Genomic DNA, 24,392 nt, shown 5'->3' with positions numbered 1-24,392 from the left:
TACAGTAATAGTGACTGATACGAGTTTACAGTGTCACAAAAGAGACAAACGTAAAGGCAAATTTTGCAATGCAATATGATACATATCAAATTTGAAGATGGAATTGGGTGCTTTGAGTGAGAAGGGAGTGCCTAAATCTACCTAAAGTTCTTCAGGGAAGTTGAAGTCTTCGGCTGATGCCTAAACGAAGTGTTAAGGACGAGCAGGTATTTACCAGAGTGGGGTGGGAGACTGAAGTTGAGAGTGGATGAAGCACATCCTTTCCAGATGACTGCAAGCATCTGAGTAAGCTAGGGAGCAGTAGTAATGGACAGGTCCTAATTGTTGGCAGCTACTGGATCATGGATAGCTTCACATGTCTTGCTAAGGAGTTTACTCTTTATCTTAAAGGTAACTACTGAAGAGTTGAAGGGGCATAACATAGCAGATTGATGGTTTATTAAACTCATCCTAGGAGTGGTGTGGACTCAGGCAGGAACTGGGGAAACTAATCTCGAATCTGTGCTCTTCTAGATATGGCCATGAGAAATAAGGAGGCAGAGGAGTGAGATATTGGTACAGGCAAGTCTTGGCAATCAATTTAATGAGGGGGTGATATCTGGCTTCAGTCCAGTGGCAGAAAAGTTTGGAAGGGAGTGGTAGTAAACATTTCAATGTGGGTCATGATAAGTTGAAGTGCCCGTGGGTGAGCTGGAAGGAGGTGTTTAGTAGGCAGGAAGAAATATGGTTTGAGGCCTCAGAAAAGGAGCCTGCAGCCGGGGTCTAGTTTTGAGTATCATCCATATGGAGGCAGTAGCTGAAGCTATTACAGGAAAAGTTGGGTGTACGAGGGGAGAGAAGCAAACCAAATTTAGTACCTTAGGAAACACTGACACTAAAACGCATGTATAGGAAGAAAAACAAAAAGAGACTGAGAAAGAAGCTAGAGAGTAAGAGAAGCCCCAAAGGAAAGCAGTTTCATATAAAACAAGGGAGAAGTGTTGAAGTTGGAGGCTAACAGTATCACATACCACAGAGACCAGAGCATGAAGAATCAAAAAGTGGTTTGTTTGTTTTGTATCCAGAAACTGATGAGTTTCATGGTGCCCTGAGCAAGAGTTGACTCAAAGTCAAGAAGGGTGAGAGAGATATTTCACAGAGTAGACAAGAAAAATAGAGACAAGAAGGGTTATTAACTACCCCTCTGTAGAAGAAGCATCCATTGTCTCTTGACTTCAGCTTTGACTTCAGCCATGGATGGGTAGATAGTTCTGTGCAGGCTTAGATTCACTTCAGGCAGGCAGCATCTTGTCTCTAGTGTGTCCTTTGAGTTTTCTCTTCTTTTCAGGGCTTCTGAAATGTCAAGGGCACCCATGAGAGGTTGCTTGGCTTTGTACAAGTAATCGTGCCTGATAATGTAGACTGCAACTTTACTCCAGGAGGTATTTTTCACACTAGGATGGGATAGTATGAACTATGCTCCTGCTGACAACTTTAGCTTTTCCCTTAAAATACAAGGTAAAGTCACGTCAAGAGAGAGGGAAGGGAAAAGATGGAGCAGGAGGGGTTCCTTTGTATTTGAAAGGATTCTAGAGCTGAAGGGAGAATCAGATGAAGTTGGGAAGTGTATTTTGTTGTTATTTTTATAACTATTTCAAAACTTTTTGTTGAGTTATAAAATACATCCAGAAAAATGCACACATATCATATTATACAGTTCAGTGAATTTCTACAAACTGAATACACCCACGTAACAAGCACCCATCTCAAGGAACAGGACATTACCAATGCCCCAGAAACTTCCTTTGTGTCCTAGTTAACTCATTAACCCTTTACACCAAGGGTAACCACTATCCTAACTTCTAACACTGTGGATTAATTTACCTGCTTTTGAACTTCATATATATGAAATCAAACAATATGTCCTCCTTTGTATTGAGCCTATTTCATTCTGCACTGAATTAGTAAAGTTTCTGCATGTTGCTTCAGCATGTAGTTGTAGTGTGCACATTCTCATTGCTGTAAGAATTCCATATGTAAATGACCATAATAGATTTATTCATTCTATTGTTGATGGGTATTTGGATAAATTCCAGTGCTACAAACATTTTAGTACATGTCTTTTGGTGAACAAAAGTACACATTTCTGTGGATAGATACCTAGGAATGGAACTGCTGAATCATTGTGCAAGAATATATTTAGCTTTCCTAGATACTGCCAAATCACTTTCTAAAGTTGTTGTACCAATTTACATTGCCACCTGCTGGGCATGAGTGTGCCAGTGGGACCATAGGTTTTTATTGGCACCAGTCAGGTATTTGCATGACTTTACCCTGTGTTTCCAAGAATCCCAGACAAGGGGCTTTAGGCAGAGGGTCACATTCATCCAGAGTCTGGGGTTTTTAGTACAAGGTTGAAAGACAGAAAATTGAAGATGTTGACAGGAGAGTGGAGGGCATTGTGTACCAGGGCTGTTGATGACATTGGGAAGTTGGACTTACTGAGAAAAAACTTAGGAGAAGTAACTATAAGTTTAGATACATTTGAAGGGCGTGTGCAAAGATGTAAGAACATGAAAAAACAGAGGTGAAATTTTTGGTCAGAAAATGAATAAGTTCTCTGAACTTTGGGGCAGTGTTGGATGGGTTGAGACAGGACAAGAGTGACTTTGTAGTGTAGAAGCTTGTAATCAAGATGACCTTGATGATGGCTGTGAGAATGAAGACAGAGAAGGTAACCAAGGATTGCAATTTCTTCAGGAAGATAAAAGAGAAATAGCTTAGAAGTGGCAATGAGAATGTGTCCATAAACAGCCCGTCTTCCAAAACTTCTGGTATTTTTTTTTTTATTTAAAAATTTTCTTTTATGTTATTTTCTTGTTCTCTTTTAATTTTGTCATTCTCAGACCCACCCCTTTTTCTGTGTTATAGTTTTGTCAGAATCTCTCGACTCTACTTTCTTCGGTGTCCCTTTTTCTTGTCTCCTTCCTTATGCTAAATTTTCTGGTTCTTTGCCTCTGGGTCTTCAGAACTCAAAAACAAGAACAAAAACTTCCTTATAACTTTTTTGCTGTCATCCAAAACCTTTGATCCACCACCAACATTTAGAACTTTATTTTTCCCATCTATTCTTCAGTTTGTCCTTTATATTGGTCCTCCACATCATTTTAAAACAATGGTTGTTATGGATTTTAATTTTTGTTGTTCCTATATTTTCTTTTTTATCAGTAAAAACTCTTTCAAACAAAAATCTCAGTTGAGACACTATATATGGAGTAGGAAAATATGAAGCAGCTGTTATATTGTAAATAGCATCTTCTAGGATTGAGCAATATGTAACCTGCTCCACTGTATGCAGTGCACATCAGATGCTTCTTAAACATACCTTGCAATTCTCTTGTCCTTGTCTCTTATTCCAGCTACAGCAGCAGCAACCAATTTCATGTAGACTTCAACTGGCCTCAGACAATTGCAAGCTGACAATGCCCACCTCAGCCCCACCTCCCCTTCTGTCCTGGGCTTCTGTGATCCACTAATGCAGGATGTCCTTGACAAGGACATTTTGACAACCCAGAAGTACAACCCAGAAGTACAGGAGAGTTACCATTCTGCCCTGTTGATACCTTTGACTGAAGGAAAATGGAAGTGGCTAGGTTAATCTTCCTTTCTTGTTCCAGAAAGATGGTATTGATGTGCATTTCGTAAGGCTTCTCAGCTGCCCCATGGTAATCGAATACCTGGTTCCTGTAGCATTGGCTAACTCCACAATGCATTCTTGTATTGTCTCCCTGCTTCACCATTTTACTCTCAAGTCCCTCATTCCTGCTCCCAGATAAACTACTTAGACTTATGCCTTTATCTAGGGCTTTATTTTCTGAGGAGCCGGCCTGTAACACATCTTAATTCAGCCCCTGGGGAGTGGAGAAAGTACTTCCAAGGCACTCTCAACGTTCTTCTTAGCTTGAAATCATTGCTCTGGAATAAAATTATGTTGAGATAGTTAGTAGGGATATCTTGAGCTGAGCAGGCTATTTGCATTTAAGGTGCATAAAAATGAAAGTTCAACAGGCAGACATTCAAATGGGCCATTGTCATATTCAAATCAATAGGTATTGAAAACAAAGTGGATTTTTAGTGGAAAGGTATAAAAGCATTAGTCCCTTAGAGAATTTATTTGACTAGTTTGGGGTTTTGCCTTTCATAACATAGGAGTATGGATCTAGGTCTCTAGGGCTTTCTATCTCCACAGCCTCTGAAAGTTTAAAAACACACACCATTAGCACTTGCCTCATCTTTCCTAAACTGGAAGTTGTCACAGTTCCTTTAAAGAAGTAAGACAGTGCCTCGGAAGACAGCAGTCACCTCCCACACCTCCCACTCCCCCAGACACCCAGGATACATCTCGTGTATACTTAAGCTGTCTCTGACACATAAAATTTCTTTTTTATCCCTGAGTAATCAGTCTTTTTTATCCTCTTAGCAAAGAGAACAGAATATTTTTGTACAGAAAAGATTGGAAGGAAAGGAAAATAAAAGAAAGCCCCCTCTCGCTTTTTGAAATTTTAGTGTAAATTCCTACAAAATAGCAACAAATAAAAGATGACAGGGGAAAACCACAGAAGTTTTAGAAAAAGGCTATTTATCAAATGCTAGTTGAGAATACTCTTCTATTTTGAATGTTTTGAAATGTTTTCTTTCAAGTTCTGCTGTTTAGGGGGTCAATGATGGTGCTGAAATCCTATTGCTTTGAATAGGAGGGATTAGTTTCATTATTTCGGGATTAAGGTCAGTCTCATTGACAGGCTGCCACATCCAGTCAGCAGTCCCCGGTCCTACAATCGCTCTGCTCATGCTTCTCGAATCCTCTCCTGGGCTGCTGGCCCGCTGAGCAGTTTTTCTTTTGAATACTACTAAAGGAGAAGAATGTAAGCAGGTACCCGCTCTGAGACACACAGAAGGTTCATCCTAACCTTTTGTTTCTGTAAGACTCTAAGGACAGAGGAGAGAAGGAGAATTCCATAGGCCTCTGTGAGGTTGTGATAGATTGACTGTAAAGATAGCCGTATTATTCACCTCTCTCTGTATCTATGCTCTTTGTAGTAAGACTTGGAAGCTTTTCCCAAGAAGAGGTGGAGTATTTTTTCTTGTCTCTTGAATCTGAACTTGTCTTGTCACTTGCTTTGGCCAATAAAATGTGATAGGAACCATGAGCTTAGAAGAAGTTTTGCATTTTTCTGACTTTGCCTTGAGAAAAAATCCTGGTTGGCCTACTGGAAAATGAGAGACCACGTAGAAAAGAGGTGACAGCTGGCCAACACCCACAGGCTAAGCTGCGCAGCTGACCTGCAGCTGACTATCATCATGTGAGGAGCCCAGCTAAGACCAGAAGAAATGCCAACCAAGGCTAGCTCAGAATTACAAGATAAATACACAATTATTGTTTTATTTCATGATGCTTTGGGGGTGGTTTGTTTTGTAGCTATAGCTGTTACAGAAGGTTCATAGCCTCTACCATGTTCCTTGGATCATTTGTCTGGCTTACCTAATTATTATCAATAATAATATTGGAAGTGGTGATAACAATAGGTAATATTAGAATATAACCATGGAGTATACAACTCATTTGGTTCCCACAATAATTTCTAGGGAATAATTTCTATTTTAGATGTGAACAATGACAAAAACCATTCTAATGCCCTTGACTTTTATGACTTTTGGGTAAAGGTCAGAGAGACCGATTAAATTCCAATGGTGAAGAATTTAGCACAAAAGCTGTTACAATTTGGAACAGGGAGATACTTGGTTAGTTGATCGACAAATTTAACAAAGGTGTGAAACACCATTGATCTGAGAATTAATTTACTTAAACTTAAGATGAAGGTCAGTGAGTACATCTTGTATGCATATATGCAATGAGTGAATTCTTGAATTAGAAGTGGCAAGGGAGACATGTATCTATCTTTGATAAAGTTGATTGTGCTTCCTTTCACTTTAATTGTAATGTTGGTGGCACTTAAAGTTTACAAGGCATTTTAATAGACATTATCCTAGTTGATATTCTTAATCAACCTGTGAAATAGGTGAGGCAAGCATCATCACATCCATTTTGCTTAGACATACATAGACTAAGGCTCAGGAAAGTCTTAAGATTCCTGGTTGAATTCTCTTTCCATAGCACCTCAATGCTACCTTTTAGTTTATAACTTTATAGGAGGCAGCATATTGCCTTTTACTATAAACTTTTGTTCCTCTGACCCTTGCTTGGGGAGGGTAGGGTGGTGTATGAAGGGCAAAAGCTGGAAAAAGGACAATGGCTCAGGGAATAGACGGTATTGCTTTACATGCTGTTCTTTGCTCACTGCCGAGGAATGCCAGTTTTTAAATGTAGATAGTAGGAATTAAGAGTCATTTCACTGAAGAAAGACGGGTCCATAGAATGCTGAGAAGTAGGTGAAAGGCAGCACCTTTCTCTATGGCAGTGTTTTGTGGGAGATGCTCAGAAGCTGGCGTGTGTATCTCATGAGAAAGTATTGTCTGAGGTGGGGCTTTCCCAGAAGCAGTACCTGAAATAAAAAATTTGAGGCAAGTAGTTTATCCAAGAAGAGATTCCAGGAAAGATAAGCAGTGAAGTGAGAAAGAGATCGTTAAGAAAAGAGAGCAAAAAAAACAATGATAATTACCAGGCAAATTACCATATGAGGAACTGGATTGATTCTGCTCAGGAACCTCTGGGGAGACGATGTAAAACATACACCTAGAGCTATCCCAACTTGGGGCCAAGGAAACCAGGTATCCACTTACCCACCCCTATCTATCCTTGGTTGAGGACTTTTTCCAGGGGCTCTAACTTTAGCACTTTTGGCACTCCCTGCCCCAAAGCAGAATATTACAGGGTTCTTCACTGCAAACAGCTTTTTGTGGGTACAGGTAAGTGTTCAGAGGATATGGATAGGGCTCAGCAGCATCCAGTAGAATTAAGGGTCAAATTTTTCTAAGTTGCTTGTGGAAAGAGGATCATTAACTCAAGGCAATAAGCCTCCTATGGCAAGAAGCTGGAGAAGCTAAGGATTGTGTAATGGTAGATGGAAAACATCCCAGGCACCCTGCCTGGGAGTGGGACTCTAGAGCAGTTAGATGCTTTGGCAACTCATCCTGGAAATATCCATGGGCACCAGGGTTAAATGACTTGTTAATAGTTTGCTTTTTCTTAGTTTCCTTGTTTCCCAAAGCCTCTTAAATTCTAGGAGATGGTTTTGCATTTCCCAAACCTAGAAGGAGAACTTGAGGTATATGACTAATCTGCTCAAAGGTGAATTTATAAGTTGGTGATTGTACAAAGACCGCTTAGAGCAAGAGTTCCTAAATCTTGGACCATGAAGTCAACACTTTGTACTCTTCTAAGAAAAATTTGACTCGAAACTCATCTTTTGCACACTGTTTGTTCCATCCTCTGAACTTGCCTCCTTGCTTGGGCCAAAGATTTTGCAAGTTCCTTCTAGACAATGTAGGAAATATTTAAAACCAGTGTTGACTGAGTTGCAGAGGAGGTACTCCAGTATTACTAAAAGAAAATATATATGTAGTTTGTACATTTTTTTTTTTATAACTCCTGGCCCCTGCTTCCCAAATGGGTTCACTCTGGACATATCATTTTAGTTACTTACTACAAACTTTGAAGAATCTTCTGCTTAAACTTCGCCTTATCTGTGAGGTCTTCCCTGATCACTCTATTTTAAAATAACACTCTCTCTCTCTCATCTCCTGTGCTCTTTCCCCCTTCATTTCTTTACATTTCTGATACTTACCATCTGATATACTTCATATTTCACTTGTTGCTTTATTTATCACCCTCCCCCCAGCTCGATGGTGGAATTTCAATGAATGCAGGAGGTTTGCCCTGTTCCCCCCACCCTCATTGCTGTGCTCAGTATTCAGAACAGGGCCCTATATAGAGGCTCAGTAAATATTTCACGAACCAATGAGTGAATGAATAAAAGGCAGGTTCACCAAGACCTTCTGCTAAGGAGTCCAGTACATTTTCTTTGTTGTTTTTTGTTTGTTTGTCCACCCCCCCCCCCCCCCCCCCCCCCCCTTTTTTTTTTTTTTTTTTTTTGGTGAAGCCAAATGTCTCCTGGAGTTTCCTGGCTGGTTGAACTGAGAGAGGTACAATCCTGGATTTATCTTCCTGATTTCTCTATAGCTTTAGAGTCACACACATCTGGTTTGAATCATGCTTACATCACTTATTAGCTAAGCGATCTTGTTCAAACCGACTCTTCATTTCTTCTTCTGTAAAATGGGGCTAAACATACCGATTTTGCAGAGTTTTAAAGAGGATTTAATGAGTCAACATAAATAATGCACTTAACATAGCAACTGACATGTACTGGATGATCACAAAGTATAAATTTTCTTCTCTTTCTCTTAATTTCCAGTATTATCATTGATTTCCTGACAAATCAGTGACACTAATATTGGGGTAAGTTGGTCAAACCTGCTGGGGCATGATGTGGAAAGTTACCTGAAACTAGAAATGAAGAGGCAGACAGAGGAAAGAACTCTGTTACTAGGACACAAGACCACCTTTAACTTTCTGGTCTTTTGTAGGAGGGTCACATATGAAGGAGATAGAGGATTTATCCTTTACAGTTTTCTGCTTTAGCCCAATCGTTATATTTCTAATGTACTTCCTGTGTTGGCGCATTACCCAGAGTTGATTCATCCTCGGGGAATATGTTCTCTTTTAGCCAAAAGGAGCTGACTGCATTAGAGCTGAGTGTGGACAAACTCAATTATTAAAGGAAATATGCTTCAGAATAAATTATGTGATGGGCCTTAAAGCAAAGTGCCCATATCTTACTTTTCATGTATCCAGTGCAGGGGTTTTAATTGCTCAGACATTGTGGAAACACACTCACTCACCTGAGGATGGATGTTGTTTGGAACAAAATTTACTAACATGGCCCATACAGTAACCCCTTAGCAGCTTTGACATATTCAATATATTTATTCACTTTCTCTGTCTTCTAGCATCCTCTCTACTACCCTAATTTTAAGGGATAAATGTGTTACAATTGGTTCTTAGAATAACTTTCCTGAGCATCTGAGTTATCTCTAGAACCTATTCTGAGGCTTGGGAAGAGAGTCAAGAACTGCAAGCATTTACTGAGAATGATGAGTTTGTTTTCACTTCTTAACAGCTCTCACCAAAACTTTAAAGCTGCTGGCAAAATTATCTGGCAGCCAACAAGGCCACTCAGGATAAATTATTCTCCATTGCTATTATGAGCTAGGAGAGAGAGAGGCAGAGGAGGTGGTAGAGGTAAGGGAGGTAATGATGGTAATGGTGGTGTTGGTGAAGATGGTGGAAGAGAAATAATATTGAATGTCGATTGTAACTGAAAAATAAAAATTAAAAAAAAATAAATGATGGTGGAGGAGGTGGAGGTGGAGGCAATGGTGTGGTGGCAGTGGTAATGGAAGTGTTAGTGGTGATTGAGAAGGTAGCAGTGATAAAGGCGGAGGTGGTACAAGTGCTAGTTAAGATAGTGGACAGGTAGCAGAGACAGTGGAAAGATGAAGGTGGTGGTAGTCGAGGCAGTGGTGATGGTGGAGGTAGAGGTGGTGCAGGTGACGGTGGAAGTGATGGTGATAGGAGCGTTGGTGGTAGAGGCAATGATGGTGGAAAAGGCAGTAATGTCAAGAGAATTGAAAACATGTCCACACAAAAATTTGTACATGTTTGTTCAAAGCAGCATAATTTATAATAGCCAAAAAGTGAAAATCCAAATGACCATCAATAAAAGAATGGATAAACAAAATGTGCTTTCCATATAATAGATATTTGGCCATAAAAAGGAATGAAGCTTTGCTACGGCATGATGATCCTTGAAAACATTATGCTAAATAAAAAAAGCCAGTCAAAAAGGACCACATATTATTGTAAAATTCCTTTATGTGAAATGTTCATAATAGGCAAATCTATACAGACAGCACATAAATCAGCTGTTGCCTACTTCCGGGGTAAGTGTTATGGGAGTGACTGCTAATAGGTATGGGATTTCTTCTGGGGTGATAAAAATATTCTAAAATTAGATTGCACAACACTGAATATACTAAAACCCATTGAATTGTGTACTTTAAATGAATGAGTTGTATGATATGTCAATAAAGATGTTAAAAGAATGTTGAGTCAGCAGTGGTGGTGTTTGTGGAGGGTTCAATTTTGGTGGGAGTATACTGGGGAGAGGAAGGAAGATTAAGAGAAAACTGACCTCATATAGATGAACCAAGTTAAAATACCAAAGATTTTTTTTTTTCATTTTTTTTTCTATGTCTTCTGGAAAACTATATATTCTCCCACTTCCAACACTGAGTCTACACACAACTATTTCTGAAACAGATTATTTAAAAAATAAATAAATAATGGTGGCCAAGTTTCCACTGCCATTGGAATTGTGTCTAAAAGGTATGCCTTTGTTTTTTCCCATGCAGGGTCCTCAGCACACAGAACTGGCTTCTTAGGAGCAAAGGGACTGAGGAGGCAGGCTTGTCTTCTATGAATGCAAAATCAGACAGGGTATATGAAGAAGTTAAAGCAGACATCTGGGGTCTATAATTTTTAATAATTTCAAACTAGCTACAAAATGTCAATCACTTCACAAACCAACAGAGGAGACAGGAGGAATTTAATATTACATGCTCTAATGATATTTATCTCACAGTTTATCTATATTTCATTCATTTATATTATTTTTTAAAGGTTTCTTTATCAGCTACTAAACATGTCAGCAATTTGGTGTGCATAGCTCTAGATTAAGCAACAGAGAATTGTACCGTTAACAAACCACAGGGGAAATGGTGATTAATAAGAGTCAGCCTTATAAAATTTACATCTCCACACTGTTTCACAGCACGATTGCTTTCTCCAAAACATAGCCTTCAAAAGCAGCAAACAAAACCTATATTACATCAATTTGATGCCAAACGTTTATTTTTCTGGAAATGATTAAATGGTGAGTGTGTCAAATCCATCTTTTTTTAAATTTTTTTTTAAAAAAGGAGGATTATGATTAATAAGTCTATTGACAGAAAGAAAGTGACACTACTGCAGTTTTGCTGGTATAACTTAACCTTGACAGTGTCTCAATACTGAGCATGCTTTGTTGTTTTGTTGTTGCTGTTGTTGTATGTTTGTGTTTTCTCATCAGTATGCTACTGTCATGGAAAGATTTTTTTTTTTTAAGTAGGAATCTAAAAATCTATTTAGTTCTCATGCATAAATGCATAAATCACATCACTTTTAGTGCAATGCCTGTTATGTAATTCCACATTGTCTAATCATGAAATCATACAGACAGATGATAGCAGATGAGGAACCAAAGACAGCAAATTTTGAGAATTTCAGAGCCCGACACCCAATGAAATAACCGTGGCAGTAGCTCTGTGGAATGTCACAGTTTTACAAGAACAATACTGTGTATTGAAAGAATCAACAGCACATTGAGCATTCCTAAGTTGTTGTCATTCAGCAAACGTCACTGAGGAAAGAAAAGGAAAAATGAAACTCAAGACATCTATGTAGGAAGTCAGAGCCACCAAATAACTACTATATACAACCTTTGGAAAGAAGGAGACCCAGAAAGAACAAAAGACACATAGGTGTTTGGGGGAAGCTGATGGACGACACAAGACAACATTCACAATGGAGATGGACTGATGTGTGTATGTATGCAGACCTACTAGGTAATACCATGAGAAAAGCATGAAGGTGCTGTTTTGCCTGACAGCATTTGGAAGAGAACATAGATGGGTACATTTAACCACTCCCCAGCATCTTTGTTGCGCGTTGGTTGGCCTCATCAATTCTGGTTTTGTTGGAGTCAGCCTGAAAAAAGGGGAAAGAAAACAGAATTCAGGTTAGCCATTCCATTCATCTTCGTGAGTCCAGTTCAAAGGCCCCCTCTGGGGTGAAGGCATCTTGAAACTTCCCCAATCAGAATTGACCATCTCGTTTTTGTGTTCCCAGAAACATTATTTATGGCAGTACTTAAACATGAACATAGAAGCTTGATCTTAGTTCTCATGACTGTTTTCCCCAGCAGAGAGCATCCTTTTGAGGGCAGAATTATGTCATTTATCTTTCTCTCCTGAAATGATACCTAATGACTTCTCTGGTAGGCATTCACGACTGTTGTATTGAGTTGAATTAACACCACTTGTATAGCTGTGTTCAGATCACAGGTAACTTATTAGTAGTGTCATTATGAGTAAATTACTCAACATCTTGCCGCAGCTTTCTCATTCATAAATGGGGGACAATAAAGAGTACTGCTAATGAGCATGAGTGTCTACTATCTTCCATTCATTCGACTTTAGCAACATCAAGATTGACATCAACTATGAGGTGTATACTGTTAGCAGATCTCTTTTTTCAAGTGAAAAAACCAAGCAGAAAGGATTTGGGTAGTTTGTCTAAAGTCATAGTACCAATAAATGGAGACTTCGGGGTCAGAAGGCAAGCAGCCTAGCATAGGATTTCACACTGCTAATCACTATGTTAATCATTATATTTCTTAGATTTGCTGTGAGGATGAAATACATTTATACACAATGTGCTTAGAATAATGTTTTGCAAAAATTAAGTGTTCAATATATTTTATCTCACAATTATGGTTATTGGGTGTAAACTTGGCTTGCTTTTAGGATGTTTTATAATTTTTAAGTCCCATTTCTGAAGACTCACTCCTATGAGTTTGATAACTGACTTGTTTTAACACATGTATATTTACCACAATTTCATGCCTTGATTGATCTCCTCATTGCCTGAGTTACCTTTTGCTGCACATGCAGTATGAAATCCAGGGCTACTACCAGGAAAGACCTTAAAAACCCAGAAAATGAACTATTTCTAACACTGAGAAAGATATGAGTCAGCAAGTAGAGGCAAACACAAAAATTCCAGGAAAACTTGAAAGTTTTTATATGAACCAATATTTATTCAGTGATTACTGGTTTTGCATTTACTACTGTGCTTGGTGGATTACAATCTCTATCAAGTTGGGTCTTCTTTGTTCAGCTTAATTGTGAATTCTCAGAATACTACAGTTATCCATATTCAAATAGAAGTTTGCCAAGTTAAAATAGAAATATTTCAAGATTATTCATAACCCTAAATTATCTGGCAATGGTTTCCTACCATCTGTTTGGATTATCAAGAGTTGACTTTCAAAATAAGTAAGAGAGAGCATTAATTTTCTTTGATTATTTTGATCTATAGACACATATTTTTGACTTTAGCTTCTTAATTTGGAAATGATATTCTCCTCAACTTTACTTGGTAATTAAATCTTTCTTCTTCAGATATAAATCCTAACAGAAATAATGACACTTTGGTACAAAGGAAAATTACAGGCTCAGACCAATATGAAATGTTCCTGCAGTTAGAATTGTTATTTTTCCTGACAGAACTCTGAGAAAAGCTCAAGTGAGAAAAATAATTCATTTAAAAATGGATGGCATTTCTGAAGGCAAACATTCTAAGACCTCCTGCATTAAGAATGCACTAGGGAGCCTTCATATGGTGGTGTAAGAGGAGATTTTGAAGTAGAACATAAAGTTACTCTTTAATTTTCAAAGGTTTTGGGAAGAACTGGAACAGACTTGTGTTCAAAGAGCATCTGTGACTTTCACCTAAATTCTTTCTGATGCATATCAAAATTCTAGCCTATGCAATACCTGACACAACAGGTGCCACATCTTTATTATATATGTAACAGAAGTTGTATCGTTCAGAAAAAAGGTCCCAAGGTAATCTCCTTTTAGATATCTGCCTGATATTTGGAGAATGCCCCTGTGTTCATCCTATTTATATGCTATAGACAGCAGTTCTCAACCTTCTTGGCACCAGGGACTGGTGCTCCTATGAGAACCTAATGCTTGATGATCTGAGGTGGAGCTGAGGTGGTGATGCTAGCACTGAGGAGTGGCTGCAAATACAGATGAGGCTTTGCTCGCTGGCCTGCCGCTCACCACCTGATGTGCAGTCTGGTTCCTAACAGGCCACAGGCTGGTACCATTCTGTGGTCTGGGTGTTGGGGACCCCTGTTCTAGAACTTTATTTATGGAATGTATCCCATACTAGTTTTCATATTTCTAGTTAGAGGATCCTAAACTTGCTGGCATACCCGAGATGTGCTACATGATTTGCCCTTGAGAGAAGGCCAGGATGCCCACTGGAGAGCCAGTAAGAGAGTTAGAAGGAGCTATTTAGCCCACCATTCTGAACATTCTGGAAATCTCCTCAACTTTAGACCGTGGTGGTTAGTTTTTACGCCACAGCTCAGACTTCCAGAAGTGGAGGTTAATTAAACATGGCAGCCTATTCTGATCCCAGCTGTGAACTGTTCTCTTATCTTTCGATGAGAAAACCAGGTCAAGAACCTGGTAAGCAGGACAACCCTGTTGGACCCAAGATCTTAGTTTTCAAATGCCATGTTTCCTCAATGACGGGAGAATCTGAGAAATGCTAAAGCTTCAGTCTTACTGTATTTCGATGTGTGCGTGGCATCTGCCACTGACTTTAAATCGAAGTTTGAATATCAATAAATTATTCCCTTAGCAACAGTTTCCATAAAGCATCTGATATGAACTTGCCACATTTTAGTAGTTTTCTGAAAGAATCACATCTGTTTAACCTTAGAGATTGTGTGTAAACGCGCGCATGCACGCGCGCGCGTGTGTGTGTGTATCCTAAACTGGAAAACAAGGTTTTCAAGTTGGCAAAGTAATTTCTTGGCAGTCCATAGGGGCATATTGAAAACTGCATTGTTTTGGACTCCCAAAACTTCACTCATAATCCAAGTGATGAGAAAGGATCATGATTGATGGAGTTGGGTGAAGGTTATTGTTGGGGTCATAAAACAATATTGGAGAAACAAAAAATTCTCTTTACTCCTACTATGAGATTTTAATTTAATCTTACGAATGTGAGAGATTTTTGCACATCATTTCCTATTATCAGAATTGAGAACATACATGAGAAGGTGGAAGTCTATTAATAATTGTGAAGCTCATATAACATGTAATATTTGAGGGCAATGCTGGATTAAAATGGGCTTTAACTAAACCATGTCCGACTGCAATGATGGTGTGTTTATGTGGGAAACTAGTTATTCAAAAGCAACTAGACCTCTCCCCAATTCCTTAAACAATTCATCATTCAAGGAATGATACAAACCATAATGGCTATTTCCCATTCACTTGCCTGACTTTCAATTAAACCATATAACTGCATATGTCTTTGTCTTTGTAGCATATGTCTTTGTCTTTGTAGTATATCAGACCTAGAATAAAAGATTTTTCCTAAAGAAGAAAACTACAAATGCAAAGTGGCAGAATTAAAATGCCACTTGCCTTTCCAGAAACACATTTTCTTTCTTAAAGTCCAACTCTATCAATAAAGGTTGATCCCTCTTTTGTAGTAAAACTTCTCCTTCCGGAACTCTAATTAAATTAGAGATACATTATCTCCCTCCATCTGTGAATAAATTGGATCCGTTGATAGAAAAATGACTACTTCTTGTTTTTTCAAATCATTTTTTTTTCTGTTGGAAGGTAGTTCAGCAATTATTTCTTAGTTCATTTTTCTGGGTCATGATGAGTTATGTCAGTTTGTGTTGGCTCTAGTGCTTTTTGAAATGCCAATATTGTTCTAAAATCTATTGATTTTTTCATCTTTAAAAGCTTTAGTATATCAAAGGCTCTTAACAATGGTAAGTATGTCATGACTTGTAAAATTAAGTGAAGTACAAGCATTTTGTTAACCAACACAGACATTTGTGTAGCTTAATATTCATCGGGCAAAATATTATGCAATCAGATATTTTTAATATGGAGTGCATAGAACACAATAGGGCAAGGAATTCCCTTTATGTGTACTCATTCCTTTTTCATGTCAGTGGAGACTGCTTGGGTACCAAGAAACTGTGTATTTAGCATTATGATTCAAAAGATCTCAATAGCATCCTTTGTTCATCAAAGAAGAATGAATTGTGAAAAAGAGATTTAGGATTTCAGGCTCAAAACTTCAGTATCTCCCAGAGAATAAACTCATACAATATAAGATTAGTCAATTAGAATTGATTATAGATACACAATTACCATTTAAACTATAATGTGTCTATTTCTCCCTTTTGGCATTTGGACATCTAAAGAGACTATGAACAATATTCAAGACTCTACTGACTAGGGAGGGTGTGGAATACAAGACATAGAAACTATGTCAGGTTTATGTAGAATATCAGGTTTTGGTGTCTTAAATCTTTTTATAAAAGTTTTTCAGTATTCCTTTCTATTCCTTTCTAATCTCAAGCCTCCAAACCCACTCCTTCCTTATGCTCTGGTGGCACTCAGTCTTAGAGCTACATTTAGTATCCTTGTATGAACTCAATTCCATCAGATTATGTGTCCTACTTTGAGATCTGGACATGTGCATTGTTGGGTCAGAAATGGAATCTGGGACTTTTTGAACTACTATTAAAGCTTCGGCATTTATAAAATCAAAGCTTATTTTCATCTTCTGGCTAAATTAAAAATAACTATTCTTCTCCTCATTTCCTGATTCTATTCCTACATCATATCTACTTGACAACCTCCTAATCATCCTTCAAGACTCAGTTCAAATTCAATTTTTTTCTTTTTTGAGATTTTCTCATCCCCTGACCTTTCTTTCCTTATCTAACCTAGTTAGCATTTAATGCGTGGCTGTCTTGGTGAATAACATTTTCTGTGGTAGTAAATTCAACTGGAGGCTAACTGCCTCCCACAGGCTGTGACTTTCTTGGCAATGGGGGTGGTATCTTTCTCATCTTTTTGTGTCTTGTGGTGCCTAGCACAATGGCCCGAAATAGAGGTGTCTTTGAGGAATGTCTGCTAGATTAAATTCTATTCTCTTATTTACTTGTCTATTGCTGAATTTTTGTCTTGGAAAATTAAAGGGAAAATTTCTATCTACCAATGTGCCTGAAATCCAGTGTTATGGTTTGAGAGTCTCACTATGCCCTTGACACTTCTCAGTGGCTATTTCAGAAGAAGTGATAAGCAATAAAAACTTGCTATCTGCCACTTGCTCACCTTCTCCATGATCCTGTCAATCTGGCGATTCTGTGTGTCGATCTCATTGCCCATATCGAGGGCCATGTGACGGAGGTTTCCAATGATGCCGCTCACCTGCTCCAGGTTTTCATCCATTTCATTTTCTCGGGCATCATTTGTTACCCTGGTATCAAAGAACAACTTTTAGTGGACAGAAGTTGAGAAAAAATTCAAAGAGTGAGGACTCTAAATTTAGGAAAAATCCATAGACCTCTAGGTATTAATCCTATTCATCTGTAATCTCCATTCAAAGTAGACCATGATTTAGATTTTGTACATTATAATTTTTATTTATTTGATTTGATTTTTTTTAGAAAATATTTTTAACTCATTTTTTGAAACTCTGAATTTCTGTTTTTAAAGAAGACATATTAAATAGATTAATTTATCTACTTCTCTCTCTTCCACCAGCACATCATTTGCTTCCATCAAATGTTTATCCCAATTTTCATCTTTTAAGGATAAAATTATTTTAGTTGGCAGGATTTCAGGTCAGAAACTAAAGATGGAAATAGTTAGAAACTGTATTTTTCTTTCTGAAATGTCAAATGAAATATTCAATAGTCAAATTCAGTGTGAAATAAAAAGTTCACTGTTCTAATTCAGAGAATTTCTCTGCTCATCTTCTTTCCTGTTTGGGACCAGCATCAGTAGGAAGAGTAAAAACAGTTACAGTCTGCCCCTTAATCCTGCTTGCTCTCAAGAGCGCTAAAGGGAGCTATTTGTTCAAGATGATTTTTTATTTGCTTAGATTTCAGTGCTATGGGGTTTATAGTGTCATCGTGAATGGGTGATTTCAGGGGGAAAAACCGTGGTAAAAGATTATTGCTCCAGTTCGAGTGGGGAGAAAAGAGCTGGCTCTCAAAGTACCTTACCATCTTGCCGGTTTTTCCATAGCTCTGCTTAAAGGCAGTAATTCTTTATTGCAAATGATAGGTTCTTATTCCACAAAGTTCTGGCTAATTAACATTTTCCCACTACAGATGGTGATGGGCTAAAAATGTTCAGAGGGGTTAAAATTCTTCCCTTGTGATAACTCCTAATGCACACTCATCTGCTAAGGTTTTTATAGTGGCCCAGTCTAGAGGTTACAGGGGAACTTCCTAGCTTTCTTATGTAGAAAAGCTTATTTAAATGATCATCAACAGCTAAGGCATACTTCTGGGTCCACGGTTCTCAGCCCTGATTACATATTAGAATCAACTGAGGAGCTTTAAAAACCTCAGATGCCTAGGTCCCATTTCTAGAGATTCTGATTCAGTTGGTATGGATTAAGTCCAGGCACTGGTATTTAAAAAAATCTCCTCAGGTCATTTTCATGTGCAGCCAGGATTGCAATCCCTTGTCTAGTTTCTCTGGGGGCAGATAGAAACATGAATAGAATTGCCATCTGTGAGATTCTATGTAGATATCTAGACCTTATATCTAAGTGACGGTGACCTGTCACTTGAATCTGACTTATTGGTTGGCAACATCAGCTACAGTGACCTGGGTATAGATAGCTGTATAAATAGCTACCGCAGTCACTGTTGAGTCCTAGTATTGCAGCATATAAAAATGGATAGTTTTTTTTTTCTTTTCAATAACAGGAATATTTGTTAACATTATTCTGTTTTCTGGTCTTCTGAAAGCTAAGTTCTGAGTTAGCAGATCTGTAATTTGACATTTTTTAAATAGATATTTAAGTTGGCTTTTGCTTCCAGATCTCAAAGGAAATGATTAATAAGAATCCAAGTATGCTCATTATTCTCTATTTGCATCTCAGATCCATTCTCTGACCTTTACTCTCTTTCACAAGAGGCTGACCTCTACAGCTGTAACTTCCAGGTTTTCTCACCCTCTGTCTTCCAGTAGGCTTTAGCCAATGACCAACTATTGTCGGGTTCTGGTAACAGTTCTCTCCTGTCCCGTCAGGATGCTTCCTGCTATTGTTAGTCCAAAAGTGCTTTACCATTGTTTGTTATTAACTCTGCCCAGACTTGTGTAAACAATCTCTTTAACAACTTCTGTTCAATTCAACTCGTGGAATGAAATGCCTATTTGCTACTAAATCGACCCTGCTGTGGTCATGTGACTTGCTGTCTGATGAAACTTTGGCAAACATGACATAAGCAAAGGCTGACACAAGCAAAGTGCTTATGCCTTGGAGCCTGCCCCTTGGAATGCTTTCACCACCATGTAAGAAACCCGAGCTATCCTGCTAGAGAGGTCACATGGAGAACAGAAGAGCTTTGGCAAAAGTCTCAGCCAACCCCAGCAAGTGTTGACAGCTTCAGACAAATGAATGAGGCCATCTTGGATCATCCCACACCCAGTTGCATATAATGGATGAGCCCAGGAGAAGCTCTCAGAAGAACTGTCCAAACCAGCATACAGATTCATAAGTAATAAAATGGTTGTTGTTTTAAGAACCACTCAGTTTGGCGTTCTTTGTTACTCAAAAATAGACAACTGCTACAGTGCTGGCTACACGAGGCTCACCTGCGGATGAAGCCACCACTGATGGCCATCTGCTCCCGTTCGTCCACCACACGGGCAGGCTGGCTGGCCACTACTCCATCCTGATTATTGCCCCAGGCTTTTTTGTAAGCATCACTTGATTTAAGCCTATGCAAAAAAGAAGATGAGTGACAAAGCAAGGGAGTGGAGCATCAAGCTCACAGCAGTGATTATCTCTTCAAGCCAAGAATCGAACCAAGCGAATGAGTTTTAATTTGACGCATTAAAGAATACCGATATATCATAATCTGGACCCAAACAGTTGGCCACCACCATGCCTCAGCTACTCAGCATTTCATTTCCAATTGAATCAATTGCAATTGTCAAGACTGTAACCTTTGCTCAAAGTTCGTGCTTGTTTTGGTTTGTTTTCATAGTTTAGTTGGATTTAAGACAAGGATTAAGGTAGCTGGAGGACATTCAGTTCTATTTCGGTGACATGGTTATATTTTGAGACACAAAACACACAAAAAAACATACTGGCAGACAGACACAAAACAAGACTGCCAAGTAGAGTGTGTACATCACACCACAGCAACACACTGTCATTAAGAAAAAAATACTCGACCAAGTTTTTACACACCATCATGCAAAAATTCCCTGTTTTATTCCCCACTCCCCCCAATGCATATGTGGAACTAACCATTCCAACTCTGCATGAAGGACATGAAGGATTGGTGGTTGGCCAAGAGTGATGGTCTTTGAGTTACCTCTAGAGTGATTTGAATTAGATAATATATCGGTAATTCCAAACAGTCACCATACATCCAGAGTTGATGTACAAACCTTTGTCCACAGAGACAAAAAGTAAAAGAGGTATAGTGAAATGAATGCAGGAAAATAGAAGAGAGAACAAGCCATCTAGCACCGAAAAGGGAAATCCCTCTATGTCTTCTTCATGCACCAGCTACAGGCATGAGTAGAAAGTGAAGCATTCTCACTTAAGCCAAACTATTCCAGAAGTTGACCATTCTCGAAAAAGGCACTAGCAGGACAGTAATAGCCTTCATGAGGATTTGAAACGCAGTTTCAATAGCTTCTTTGTCAGGCTTAAGGGCAGGGTGGGAGTGATTACAAATTCCTACTTCAAACTATCCTGGGATGTGGCAGGAGGAGAGTGGGCTGGAACTGGTGTGGTCTCCATGGGCCATATTTGACTGAGCTGCCTTGGAGAGAAACTTAAAATCCAGGCATACCTGTTGTGCCCAATAGAAACATGTGCAGCATATTTTGGTGGGTGTGTTATAATTTAAGGCAATCAAAGATGTTTTTAGGTTCTTTGCATAGTAGAAACCACATGCTTTTAGTCCAAAAACAAGAGAACTTCCTTTGGTCCCATGTTCACATTTTCTATTATAAGATACCAGAATTTAACCCTTTTTAAAATTTCACTAGAGAATCACAGCTATCTATTAAAACTGAGTGTAAGAGTAACATTTGTAGACCAAGGATCTAACAACCCCAAAGTCAAATTAGAAAGTCATACAAATGAAATCTCAGTAATGCCCACAATCTAGTGTATAATGCCACAGCCCTTAGAGCAGTCAGAATTTACCGCACTAAAGAGCCATGGGCCCACTCAGTGGGACAGGACCCAAAAACTAATTTAATAGAGCTTAAGGTCTGGTTTTGTTTTTTCCCAACTCCCCATCCCCTCCCGCCTCACATTGTAAGAAGTTATATGGACCTCGTGATGTTTTCTGCTATGTAAATGTCTGGTATACCATCTTTGGCAAAGTCAACGGGGTGGGAAATTATGCGTTTCTGAAAGAAGGCGAATCACTGCACCCACAATGCTGCACATAGACTCACATAACTGCCGTACATCTACCATAGTCCTTCGAAACATGCTGAGACAGGGTGAAGCCCTCAGAGAGTCCAGGGCACCGCCAGCCACTGCGTTGTGACACATGGTTTTTACAGCATTATTTACACACGATAGGGAAAACTTCAGTCAAGCTTTGAAGCTCAGTTAGGGTCTCTTGTGCAAATAAGGAATCAGTGCCAACTAATACGTGGAATTCATAGGGACCATCATTGCATCGGAACATTAGAATCCATCCCAGTGGGGCTGCTTCTACCCTTTCTCCACATATAGTTGATGAATGGGGTAAATGCATCTGTTGGAATTCATCACAAAACAGGTGGATATCTCACCTGGGGGCAGGTGGCTGCTGAAGGATATACAGTTAAATCTTGACTAACTGGAATGCTTAGCAATGAGTCATTTTGGTGAATTATATGACTTTAATTAACAGTGGGCCATGGAGGAAAATTTTGTTTCAGGAGTAATTATTGAATATTTGTTAGATTTTTGAGACACTTTCTAACCATGGAGTCTTAGGGTAGTGAACATAATCAAATCTTTCCTTGGTTATAGTTTCTCTTGATGTGTCTGATGGCCTTTCTTCTGATGATCAGCTCTTATTGTTTGGTCCTTTTAGATGTGGAAATTATAGGATGGAGACTGAGTAAAAGAATGCAAACTACCAAGATTGCCCTAGAAGAAAAACCATTTTCAATCCCTGATGTGATTTTCCCCCTTTGTTCATTTGTCTCTTTTTGCCCAAAGTAGAATGAAGCAAGAGTATAAATACATTTGTCCACAGAGGGTTCCAGTTAGCTAGATTCCAGTTAATCAGGATTTACTGTAGATCATTCTTTTTTTTAGAAAGTTTTCAATTTATTTGTAAATTGAGCCCCTCCCCCTCCTAAACAGGAAGTGGGATATTTTAAATCAGCCTCAAAGTTTAAAGGACGTGAATGGTCATATAATCAGCTAGAAATGACATCAATTTCTATTCTAAAAGCTAGGATCAGGAGAGCTTTTAGGAAAAAGGCTTTCGTTCAAAGGGAAGTGGAAGGGGTGAGGGTGATCAGGTAATGGGTTTAATTTTCCAAATGCATGTGGGACAATCCGCTCATGCATTTTTTTTTTCCACTAGTCAAATGACACTATCTTCTAGAACCCTCATTTTCAGGTTCCTTCTGTTGCAAACCTTTATAACCACATGTCACATTTCTGCTACATTCCAAAAAAGCGTTGCAGAACTTTGAGGACAGTTGAATGTTTTGTGATTTTGTGCATGCAAAATCTACACATTTCAACATTTTGGCCAGTGTACAGGTAGATCTTCCCAGAGGAAGAATTTGAGAGGTGTGGGCCCAATTTGGGTAAGCCTGGAGCACTACACAATGAAGGGCTCATCACCTCTGCATTGGGTGCAACTGTGGCACCTATTGTCTAATCGCTGATCAGATTTGGCAACTGGTGGGCAGTTGAAAGTGTGAATCACTGTCATACCCTCTAACTTATAGAATGCTTACTTGGGCCAAATTACCTGTCTCTTTTGCTTCTGAAAAATCAAACCTTGATATATGTGTTTCTCATCTTCCAAACTTACCCCCAGTCTTTTCTATGTCTGCAATTTGGCTTTTGGGGTTGGGAGAAGATAAAATGCATTGGGGTGCCTCTTTCTTGAGGCTTGTCTCTGTCTTGAGGTACACTTTCTGAAAAATGTTGAAACGTTCATCAATAAAAATTGCTGACAGTGAAACTTTCACTGTAGTATGCCTGATTTTTAATGCATCGGCAGTAACTCCCACTAATATCATCTATGCTATGAGATGAATGCATTGGAGACGGTATTGATCTGTTCTGCATGCCACATGCTCATCCTGCCTTTGTGCCTGGCAGGAATGAGCTTGTCAAGGCTTGAAGATGGGCCTTGGGAAACCAAAGCTTCAGGCAGGCAGGCAACACCTACTTGTTACAGGGACACACACAAAGCCCGCAGAATTTTCCTAGGTCCGTCAAATTCTTTTCTGCTTCTTTCATGTCCTTATTGATTTGGTCCATCCCTTCCTCAATGCGTTCCAGTTGTTCTGATTAAACACAAGTATTTTATCCCCACAGAATGAAGCAGATGGAAAAGGACAAAGAAAAAAAAGACAAAACTTCAGACATTCACTTTGACATTAAAAAAAGAAAAAGAAAGAAAGAAAGAAAGAAAGAAAACTGGACGCCACAGATTAGAGCTGGTACCCATTACCTACTTGTTACAAGGACATATGAAAAGGCCACAGCATTTCCCTAAATCTTTTAAATTTTTCTCGGCCTCCTTCATGTCTTGGTTGATATGGTTCATGCCTTCTTCGACACGATCGAGTTGTTCTGGTTAGGACAAAGGGATGACAGTGTGGAATGAATTTTTTTGGGGTTTCCAACGGAACATGAGAAATGATTACGTGAAACGGAATTTGAAAGAGAAAGAGAGATATTACAATGCATTGTCGAAGAGGATGCATTGCTGTGGACTTCTTCTGCTGCCCTATGCAGGCACGGGTAGAAGAAAATGAACAAAAATGATGCTCAAAATAGTTTGTAATTCAGACATGATGGGATGGGATATGTAGGCCTGTTTGATTCTGAGTGTCCAGGAAAAAAAAACACAGCATATTCATTTACTCATATACCAGTGAAACTCAAGAGAATGAAAAACAGAATGTTAGTTTATGTGTTAGGCATTTAGATTTAATGTACTAGACAAAGTACCTTAAAATGTCTCTATCTTGGTTTTTAAGCATCCTCGACAGATAAGGGTAGGAAACAGAATCTATCTTCCTCTTTGGGGAAAATAACAACAACTACAGCGATAATTAGTAATGGGTTCCAGATCTTTTTTACCCTAGCAGTAGCTGTTTACCCAAAGGTAGCCCCTGGGCAGTTCTTGATTTTGAATACTTAATTCATAGAAGCA

The 24,392-nt window shown here is 38.8% G+C and overlaps 1 protein-coding gene across 3 annotated transcripts in view; it reads right to left on the bottom strand.

The window, feature by feature from the left end:
- Nucleotides 1–10,583: 10,583 nt before the first annotated feature.
- Nucleotides 10,584–24,392, bottom strand: part of SNAP25 (synaptosome associated protein 25) — an 87,828-nt gene continuing 74,019 nt past the window's right edge. For 2 of the 3 annotated variants that reach the window (XM_023536900.1, XM_023536906.1), the window contains exons 6-9: nucleotides 23,400–23,517; nucleotides 19,615–19,740; nucleotides 17,113–17,257; nucleotides 10,584–11,866 (exon numbers count right to left, since the gene is read on the bottom strand). In XM_023536900.1, the coding sequence (XP_023392668.1) occupies nucleotides 11,798–11,866; nucleotides 17,113–17,257; nucleotides 19,615–19,740; nucleotides 23,400–23,517 (458 nt within the window). In that variant the 3' untranslated portion in view covers nucleotides 10,584–11,797. The remainder of the gene's footprint in view (nucleotides 11,867–17,112; nucleotides 17,258–19,614; nucleotides 19,741–23,399; nucleotides 23,518–24,392) is intronic. The other variant, XM_011370195.1, reaches the window with a different exon arrangement.

Source organism: Pteropus vampyrus, unplaced genomic scaffold, assembly GCF_000151845.1.
Source record: "Pteropus vampyrus isolate Shadow unplaced genomic scaffold, Pvam_2.0 Scaffold7, whole genome shotgun sequence".
In the NCBI taxonomy this organism is placed as follows: Eukaryota; Metazoa; Chordata; class Mammalia; order Chiroptera; family Pteropodidae; genus Pteropus; species Pteropus vampyrus.
The sequence above is the reverse complement of the archived record's forward strand: the minus strand, read 5'-3'. Positions and strand labels throughout refer to the sequence as shown.